We start from the raw sequence: 10444 nt of genomic DNA, 5'->3' as shown, positions 1-10444 counted from the left end.
GTCTGGTGGTGTGTAAATTATCGAGCAGAAATCGGTCATGTAACCAAAAACTCTGTATAATTGATTAGCAATAGGAATATGTAGTGTAAACAATAATGTAAACACTGAAAGATTTGAGAGAGCTTGATCAAAACAGAAAAGATGACTTTTTGCAGACGACAGGAACGTTTTTCCTCATGACGAAAGACTTTTGAAATGGAGTCTTTCTGTACGAGACCAATCACGAAGCTCGTTCTGTTCACGTGTCTTGCAGCTGCTGTCCTAGGCATGATGATCCTAGGGTACCTTTGCTCGGACCAGACATGCTCCATTTTAACTCGCTCCGCCGGACACGCGTACACTCAATACTCTTGGTCCAGACTTGGTCTCAATGGAGCCCTCGAAGACAACATGGGCAAACCAGTCTCGTTCTTGTCTCACCCGGTTGCGAGGAGGGGCTCCAGAATAAAGCTCTCCTACGAGGATCTCATCAAGCAAGAGGATTTCGAGTTCGACATCAAGGGTTCCGACGTCATGGTGTTCCTCCACATACAGAAGACTGGCGGAACGGCGTTCGGGAGACACCTAGTGAGAGACCTCGACCTCGAGGAACCATGCCAGTGCAAGGAAGGGAAAAAGAAATGCAAATGCTTCAGGCCAGACTCTGATAGGTACTGGCTATTTAGTAGATACTCTACAGGTTGGAAGTGCGGCCTGCATGCGGATTGGACCGAACTCACAAACTGTGTCGACACTGCTATGGACAAGACGGAGAAAGAGTCCGCTAAGCGAAGGTTGTGTATTTTATCTTAATTAATCATTCATTCATTCATTGATTTCTTAATTGATTCATTAATCATTCAAAACACTCCCTATACAATTCACTATATTTCATTTGAATGTACTGTAAAACTCTTCTTTTGCAAATATTGGCGGGACATTGAATTCATCCATAACAGGGGTTTGTAATGCATACTTTTATTATGGAAAAGAAATTATCTTTTGGCCGCCAAAGCATGTTTCTCGCATGAGTAAATGTGGGCACATGCCCAAGAGCCACAAATTCTCATGGGCTCTCCGTGCCACTCTACCTCCTGCATAAGCCTCTTCCTCAAAGAATGTTATATATAGGCTAAATCACCCCAAAAAGCTTTGTTTGCCCAGGGCCTGCACTTATGAGGAACAGGCCCCGGTTAGAACAGGCCGGCATCTAAGGGGGCAGCAACCGAGAGGGATTTCGCTATAAATACTTTCTGTAAAACAGCAAATTAAAGCTGTTGTTGCCCATTATGGGGCCACCATTCAAGAGGCTAGACTGTCTTAAGAGAATCGTAGGTCCTCGTGCAAAGTGATTTTTTTATGCCCCCTTACAGATTTAGAAATAACCCACCTACCAGTTTGCATACCCTTAAAAATAATTATAACTAGATCTTATTATCACGGGGGAGGGTCTCTTTTTGTACCCTGGGCCATGCCTGGGTGGGCCCATGTGTTGAAATGGCTAAGAAGATTTGCGAAATCTCTTCTTGTGATTTTTCTAATTGTGTTATAGCAAATACTGCTCTCTTCCAAATCCTGGAGTCATTCTGTACAAGACCAATCACGAAGCGTGTTTTGTTTACATGTCTTTCCAGCTGCCGGTGTAGGATACCTTTGTTTGTTCTGTATGAGACCAATCACGAAGTTTAATTCGTTCACATGTCTTGCAGCTGCTGTCGAAGGGATGACGATCCTAGGATACCATTTGCTGTGATCACACATTCTTCCTCTTAATTCCCTCTGCCAGACACGTATATACTCAATACGCGTGGTTCTTAGCAGTGCTGTTGAAGGCAACACAGCCAAACACCAGTCTCGTTCTTGTCTCATTTATTCAATGGGGGGGGGGGGGTGTGAGATCTTCTGTGGGCCCTATGCCGGTATGCTTTACAGGACCTGTCTACAGCATAAAAAAACATTTCTTCCAGGTTCCCTTGGCTGGAGTATTGTTGAAGCCATGGCAAATATGTATAAAACGAGAGATACACCTGTAAGGGGTCATTCAAGTATAACGTCAGCATCGAGGGGGGGGGGGTTTCGGATTTGCTGACTTTTGATGACAGGGGGGGGGGTTGAAGGTTGCTTATGTCATCAACCACCCGTTTTTGAAGATATGAAATATTCTAAGCTGCTGACGAAATTTTGCTGACAGGGAGGGGGGTCAGTGTTTTGCTGACGGGGGGGGGGGGGTGGAAGGGGTAAAAAATGGCTGAAAATATGCTTACGTAATACTTGAATGGCCCCTAATGAGAGAGAGAAAGAGGTGAATTTAGAAGCGGAAAATAGGGGGGAACATGTGTATTGCATTGAAACTGGTGTGACAGGATAAACTAATTTCTAAATTTTCATAACTAATTTTTAATTTTCAATAACTAAGTTCTGGACAGGTTAAAAAAAGTTTGCCGAGGCAGCTGTAGAAAAGCTGTAAAAGAAAAAATTAATAAAGAGCCGGTTGGGGGGGGGGAATGCAGGCTCACATATTTTCTCTGTCGTGATGTAGTCAGTCTCTTAATACAATTATGAACAATTTCGTTTCGTATCTAAAATTAACGAATCAGCACCAAATTTGTGTCATTTTTACATTGTCACCCTTGAAAATGCCTGACATAACGAGAGAAATAAAAGCAGAGGTCAGTCTTTTTTTTAGCCAGAGTGACAGGCCACAATCTGATTGTGGGGAGGTTGCACAAAAAAAAATTTATGAAAAATTCATTGGCAACAGTTCATCACCAGTGAGTGATAACAGAGTGATTGAGCAAAGGGAATGAATGTCTGTGTGAGCCAGTGAGTGAGTACATTTTTTTGGTATTTTTTCGTCCATGGCTCTTCCATGAGCCTTGCAGCTCTTCAAATTATTACTTGCATTACCCTTGAGAATGAAATCAGGTTTCATTCACTCCTCGCCTCCTGAATTTTTGTTGTTTATGCAGGTCAAACTGTTGTAGATGAATTGTGTGTTGGTGAATTTCAGTAGCAGTTTTGATGAAGAATTACTTGGCTGTGAATTTTCCGCATACTCACATAAACAGCCGGTTACGCCGGTTACGTTTTTAGCTAACCTTGTGATTACATAGATGTCAGGCGCAAACAGCTTTTGTTTAAAAAAATATTCTTTTTTATTTTCAGGTATTTTTATGTGACTCTTTTGCGGGATCCAGTTGCAAGGTTTCTAAGCGAGTTCCGACACGTACAGAGGGGTGCCACGTGGAAAACCGCCCGACACTTATGCGGAGGACGATCTCCGACAAAAGAAGAACTGCCGCAATGCTACAGCGGCGAGACATGGGAAGACGTCACTCTGGAAGAGTTCATGAACTGCGAATCGAATCTGGCAATCAACAGGCAGACGAGAATGCTTGCAGACCTGACGTTGGTTGGCTGTTACAACAGGTCCATAATGAGCAAGCGTGAGAGGGACGTTATGCTTCTCGCGAGTGCAAAGCAGAACCTTCAGAAGATGGCGTTCTTTGGCATCTGCGAGTACCAGAAGATATCACAGTACCTGTTCGAACACACCTTCCACTTGTACTTCAACCAGCCGTTCTTTCAGCTCAACACCACTTACAGCAGCTTGACGATGAATGAAATCAGCCCAGAGGACCTGACAAGAATCAAGCAGCTCAACCATCTCGATATCGCTTTGTTAGAGTTTGCCAAATCTTTATTGTTTCAGCGTTTCAAACGGGTCAAAGACATGGATGCTAATTTTGAGGAAAATTTCAAGACCCTGGGTGCGAGACGCAAAAAAATAGATGAGTTGTTTGACACTGATGAATCGTGAGGGATCATCAAGTTCGTTTCATTAACTATCTGGATATTTATTTGGGGGGAGGGGGGCAAAAAGGGAAAAAATGTGCCATTAACTCATTTCTGAACAAGTGAAAAAACTTTGCGGTATCAATGTGGACTAGGATTGCCGGGCATCCAATACTCCAAATGAATGTCCCAGTCACTTATTTATCCCATGATCGAAAAAATATTTTGCCAGAATATATCAATAAAATTTCGCCTATGGCAGCTTCAAATAATACTTTATCATTGGGATGCTAAGCCTAGTCTCTTGTGCAATAAATCCTGGTACTGATAGGGTATCATACATTCAGTTGATATTGCGGCACCATCTGTTGCAGACAGATTTAGTTATTTGTATGTTGGTAAGTACTGACACCTGATTGAGAAAATCGTGTCCGATATTTAAATTTTTTTAGAATCTGGCGAATCAATTCTATGGCAAACTTTTAACTTGTTTAAATCCCTGATGGATACCCGTCGGTTCTTTCAATGACGTTTTAATGTAGTAAGTTCTTGTTCGGGAAACACTTACTGGTGCGATGTTAAAAAGGCACATTCTAGTAACAGATTTGCACGTGAACAATCATGCCTACGTTGTTTGCCTTGCAATCCAATCAAGCATAGATTCAGGGGGGGGGGGGCAATCGCTCCTCCCAAGAGTCAAATAATATGAGGGAAATGTGGCGTGTCCTGTAAAATATGGGACGATGCAACAAACCAATGTGATAAATCGCCCCTCTAACAACACATTTTCCTGGATTCGGCTTGCATCTAATCAATTTGTTACTAATTTGATTGATTAATATCGAACCAAATCTTGACTTGTTCAGAATTGGAATGGGGGCATATTAGCTCTGAAACACTGACAGCACGCATACAGTTTGATCTCACCTAAAGTATGTGTGATATCAGGTTTGAAAATAACAGATTCCAAGCCATCAGTCACTAGGGGGATAAGTAACAAGGGGGTTCCTGTTACTTATCGCCATTGCATTGCACAAAGTCATTATTATCATGAGTAAGCTTGCCAAAATCGCTGAACAGAGACAGGATTTTGTTGATTATCATCATCATGCAAGTCAGTGATCTTTTCAAACTTGTAGATTATTTATAGTATCAAAACTCATCCATTATGTGTACAGGGTGGCTCAAAACTTCTTGAACAAACTTCGAGAAAAGGTGGGGGGGGGGGTTGGTACCACTTCTGGCCATGTGCCCTTTTTAGATTACAAGTTTTTTTTAAAAAATCATACATTCATCCCTCTATAGTTTTCATGAAGCGTTTTGAATCACCCTCTACAGTTTCTATATAACGAGAAAAGCTAGCTATTCTGAGTGACTTACAAATTATCATCAAAGAACCGATGTGAAAGGTAACCCATTGCTCTTATAGCAATTTTCCATTCCAATTGTGAGCAGGTTATTATAGCAGAGTTTTGCTCTGAAGTACGTAGACTTGTCAAATACTATATCAGGGCTTGACAAATCCAGAGCATCAAATCACCATGGGGGGGGGGGGGGAGATACAAAATCAGAATTGGTGACTGTATTTTTCCAATTCTCTGTTAAGTTGAAAAAGGATTATTTTGGGTCGTTTTTCTCGCAAAAAAACAAATATGCTTAGAACGGGAGAAATTTTGCCAACATGTAAGTTAATTTATTTTCTATTTACTCATGCCTTTGACTACATTAGTCGAGCTTGAAATGACTTTGGTGTGTGTGTCTTCCCCCCCAACTTGTATGCACTTAATTCAGCGTATCTGCAGTTTTCGATAGACATGCTGGAACCTGCCTTTCAACTTTGCTTTCGAAACCACCACTTTTTTTTTAGTATCACCATTGTTGAGTAAAATCGCTGCACGCCTTCACATGGCCAATATCAGTACCTGACATTTCGTCCAAAAAGATGGACTTGCATTGCAAGGACCCGGGTTTGAACCCCACCATGACCATAGTGGTGGTCAGCTGAAGTTTGTTTTCTGTGGTTCCTAACTTCAAGCTGATCTCCACATTCAAAAGTCTCGTCACAGAGCAACAGGTCTACAGCAGTACAATTATTCAATCATTACACTTCACCCATAGTTAGGAAAAAAACTGATGGCAGATGGCAGCAAGGGTGTAGCGAGGGAGGGGGGACTTGGGGGTCTGGTCCCCCCCCCCTAAATGTGAGAAAATGACCGAAAAAAGGGGAAAAGATGGCCAAATCCATTGTTCTGTCACTTTGGTCCCCCCCCCGAACGAAATTTCTGGCTACGCCCCTGGATGGCAGCACTACACATAGCCACTGTGGCGGTCAAGTGGTCATAGTGACAGACTCTCATCGCAATGCCTTTGGTTCGAACCTCACCATTGCCGCAGTGGTGGCCGGCTGAAGTTGGTTTTCTCCCAACTTCGAGGTGCGAATGCAAGCAGATCTCCCCATTAAAAAGTCTCACTGCAGAGAGCAACAGGCCTATAATGGTAAAATCTTCAAACATTACACTTCACTCATAGTTTAAAAAATATGTGGTAGATGGCAGCACTATAACAAGCATTACACAAAAACAAGCTTCACGTTAGGTTCACAACATGTACCAATTCGTTAGAAGTTCCGTAGGGGAATATAGACGAGGTACATGTGTGGTTTAGTAGTAGTAGCACTACACATAACAAGCATTACACAGAAACAAAACTTCACGTTAGGTTCACTACTCAAACACATATTCCAACATGTACCAATTCCTTAGAAGTTCCGCAGAGGAGCATGTCTGGTTCAGTAGTGGATCTTACATGCACTACTGCCACCATATACAGTCGAATACCATTATAGCAAAAATCCCATTTTAACAAACAGTTAACAAAGAAATCCCTCAGATAAACAAAGAAATAATGCAAAAACCTGGAATTCCTTTATAATTTCGTTGTAATGAAGTGATTTCTCCGGTCTCTCAGAGTATGTTATAACGGAATTCAACTGTAGATATTATGGCCAGAGCCAGAAATTGGCCAGTTGACCTGAGAATGTCCGAATTGGGGATTTCGCCAGTCTGTTCGTGAAGTGGCTGGAGATTCCTGACCAAAGAAGAGGCATGATTCAGGGTTATCTCCAAGCTGGCATACTTTTTTGTGGTAATATTGTCGCCTAATGATCGAAGGAATCAGAATATCGATATCTTAGGGGATTGATTATTACATCATTAAAAGGATTTCCAGCCACTTTCAGCCAGTAGCCGAAATTTTGTTGAATTTTGAACATTGGCTGGGTCAACTGATGATTTCAGGCTTTGACTGTAACATAAACATGCTCTGTGCAACAATGGTTATCTCCTTGAAAATAGTCCACTAATTTTGCTGTGACGTCAACGGCTCTGAAGAAGATGCTATATCAAAAACTTTCATTCATTGGGCTGCTGCAGCAGTGATTTCCCCCTGATATCGCCCATGGCATAACATTAGTTTGAATGTGACCTCTTTGGGACAGTGGTTTTGAAGAATCGGAAGGTCATTTTGAAAGTGATGCCAAAAAAGACTCCAGAGCATGTTTTGAGGAATTGCAGATACTCTTGGTTATGTGCATGTGAGTTGATGCTGGGCACTTCCAAAAAAAGAAATACGAACACTGTTTTTTGCAAGTGACTGAATCGGTCTCATTTTTCTTTTGACTGGCTCTTGTATAAATGGCTGATCACCACCCGTACCATGTAAAATACGATCTCTAGCCAACTCGGCTGTAGTAGGAATTTTCACGTTCGGACTCTTTTGGTGTGGCAAATTGATCTTCATGTTTTTAGTAATGGTTTTTTTTTTTTGGTCTTTTTTTCGTCCATAGCTCTTTCATGAGCTTTGCAGCTCTTCAAATCATTACTTACACTACCCTTGAGAATGAAATCGGGTTTCATTCACTTCTCGCCTCCTGAATTTTCGCTGCTTATGAAGGTCGAACGGTTGGTCATTAATGTAATGAGATTCACTATTGGCATACCTAGATGCATGAGTGGTATGGTTGTTAACACAGCAATTAATTGCCGTCAGCATCACTACCTCTCCATACGTGCAGATTGGCACAGTGGTAAGATGCTCCTCTGCCACCATGAGGATTGCTGTCAGGTTCACGGGTTCGATCCTGGAGATGGAACATCGATGACAGGTTCTTTGTGTGTTTCAGGTGTATGTGTAAGCTTCCTGTACATTTCTAGGAGTATGCATACCTTCCATGCTGTTACAGCACAAGTAGCTTTCATACTTGTAGCACTTTGAGAAGTTGCAAAATTTCATTACCTTCTGACCAATAGTTTGTTTATGAGCAAAATTCAGGGTTGAGGAATCAAAACACCCTGTATATATGTCCAAAGCTGTTTGCCATTTTTTGTATACTCATGTTATATTTTTATTCTATATATATTTTTTAATTGCAGCAGCTATCTGTTATTATTTTGTTTAAATATACAACTAGTGATATTTATATATTGGCGTCAATTATGTTAATGGGGGGGGGGGGGGGGTCTGTCCAGACTCCCCCCCCCCCCACACACACACACAATGGCCTGCTTTTGTGAAAACGTTCCTTTATTTTTGTTGAAAATTGTCGATTCAATTTTCCAATACAGAAAGATCTAGGAAATTTTCTGAATAAGAAGTCTCCAAAAGGTAGTGAAATGCGCTTTCACAACACACAGAATGATGTGACAGAATTTTGTTTGGACAGATTCCCCCTGGTGAAGAAACACTTATCTGTATGACTAATAACAGAAAAGCGTATTGGTATATCTGGGCAAAATGAGTTTTGATTCGATTGCATATAATTGAAAATCTGGCGCTACAAAAAAGTTGATTTAGAAAAAATGATCTCGTAAAATCGAAAACACTTTATTTTTTGTGATATTCATGCCGCTGCAGCTTTTTACAATGATTTGCATTATACATGGTCATTAAAAAAATTTTTAAGAACCAAAATTTCATTAACAATATAAACTGGTCGAAAGAAGTAAGAGTTCGAGTCAAAGAAACTCGTCTTGAAGTAATCTCCAGAAAAGCAGCCACAGATTTTTTTTTCTGATTATCCCGAAAAACACTGATTGCTGGTCTTAAAAAATGTCATTCAGAGTTTCTACAAAAGTCTGTCTACATTTGCATGCTATGTGTTGTCCTTGTGTGATTTGCTGAACTTCCCCCTCCCCCCATGAATGTGCATGGATGTCGTGAAATTTTTTATTATGAATCAGTATTAGGCAAATGACAATATGTGTGTGGATCAAATTACTGCCGGCACAAATGTGAGCTGATCTCCTATTCAAAAAAGTCTCTCCACAGAGAGCAATCAGACATACATTTAAATCTCATTTATAATACAATGAGCGAAATAGCCTTCAGAGTCATTCGTTTCCAAATTCGAAAGGCAGGTGGCGGCACTTTTTAAACATGTAACACGCCTTCCTGAGAAACAAACTTCATGTTAGGTACAGAACGTATTTTCATGGTACATTCCGACATGTGCCGTGTATGTTAGTCGACAAGTTATGGTCAATATGTTAGAAGTTCCTCAGAGGAATATTAACAAAACGTGCTGTGTAGTAATAGTCGTCATAGACTCATCAGAGAGACTTGCATGTTGCCTCTCAGAAATAGTATGGTGCAAGGATGCGGCGCTTGCTGTTGCAAATAGTTTAAGCATGGGTGGGAAAATTAAAAAAAAACAAAATTCATACCTATCTTTTTTATTATCCTATAACAGTATTCGCCAATGCACATCTAGATGCATGAATTATGCATCAAAATTCAATTTTACTCTTCCAAATTTTATTGTGGACTGAAGATGCTCCTTTTAAATTTTTACTCTCTGATAAAAGAAAAAAATCCCCCTCAAAATTTTGGCGAGGAGTGAGAGATTCAAAAACTCTTCAAAACTATATTTTCGGCTAACACTGCCCCACAGTCAAACCGAGTAGGCATATAGCTTTTACTCAGCTGCTGTAAATGAGTCCAGAAATTTGGCTCTGCACATTATGGTCTTGATGACGCAGACCTCAAGGAAAAGTTTAGGACGTCTCTGAGGCAAAATAATATGAATTTATGTCTATGGTTACTATTCGTTTGTTTTCAATTGATCATGTAGCAATGTGGCTGCCTTTTACAGAAGAAAGAAGCCACTGTCTTTCCTTTAGCGCTTCCTTCTCTCTTCGATGTTGTTGTAGACTTGTCACAAAATCACCACATTGCAGATCGCTATTTACCGCCTGTGGCTTATACCTGCAAAATCAAAGTTCTGTCCCCAGTTTTTATCTCCCTCCTTGAATTTTTCCAGCACAAACTTGTACCAATCAAATGTTTTTGCTCTTCTGTCGAATTATGAGGCACCCTTCGAGCACAGTGCCCATGCAGCTGAATTCGATCATAAAGGAATCACTATAGCATTCTCTGAGTTAATTTTCAGATTCCTAGCTATCTATAGACATGCAAATTTCGGAATTTTTTCTCTGAAGCTTCGATTTCTTTTTGTAGCTGTTCATATTGATATACAGAATGAGAAACACCTTCCATCAAAAATTCTCTTCAGTTTAAATTATTCAGGTAAAAATAATGGCATGTGATAGTTTTGAAATCGGGGAAAGTAGGGCTTATTCCTAATAGCATCTACCATCTTTTTATATACTTAGTC

General features: G+C 40.6%; 1 protein-coding gene across 1 annotated transcript; it reads left to right on the top strand.

The window, feature by feature from the left end:
• The first annotated feature begins 84 nt into the window (after nt 1-84).
• On the top strand, nt 85-8276 carry LOC149068074 (heparan-sulfate 6-O-sulfotransferase 3-B-like). The gene is made up of 2 exons (XM_089251625.1): nt 85-773; nt 3145-8276. The coding sequence occupies exons 1-2, from the start codon at nt 196-198 to the stop codon at nt 3797-3799; spliced, it is 1233 nt and encodes a 410-aa protein (XP_089107751.1). The 5' UTR covers nt 85-195; the 3' UTR covers nt 3800-8276.
• Nucleotides 8277-10444: the final 2168 nt, after the last annotated feature.

The sequence above is a fragment of the Pholcus phalangioides genome, unplaced genomic scaffold, assembly GCF_987345545.1.
Source record: "Pholcus phalangioides strain wild (caught in Gottingen) unplaced genomic scaffold, Ppha-v1.0 ptg000027l_1, whole genome shotgun sequence".
NCBI lineage: Eukaryota > Metazoa > Arthropoda > Arachnida > Araneae > Pholcidae > Pholcus > Pholcus phalangioides.
This window is presented reverse-complemented; position numbering and strand designations above follow the sequence as displayed.

What these genes read in the sequence shown, in the direction of transcription:
- LOC149068074 (XM_089251625.1), top strand. Translation starts at nt 196, where the DNA reads ATGGAGTCTTTCTGTACGAGACCAATCACGAAGCTCGTTCTGTTCACG. An exon ending in AAAGAGTCCGCTAAGCGAAG is followed by an intron (nt 774 to 3,144) that starts GTTGTGTATTTT and finishes TTTTATTTTCAG; the next exon opens with GTATTTTTATGTGACTCTTT.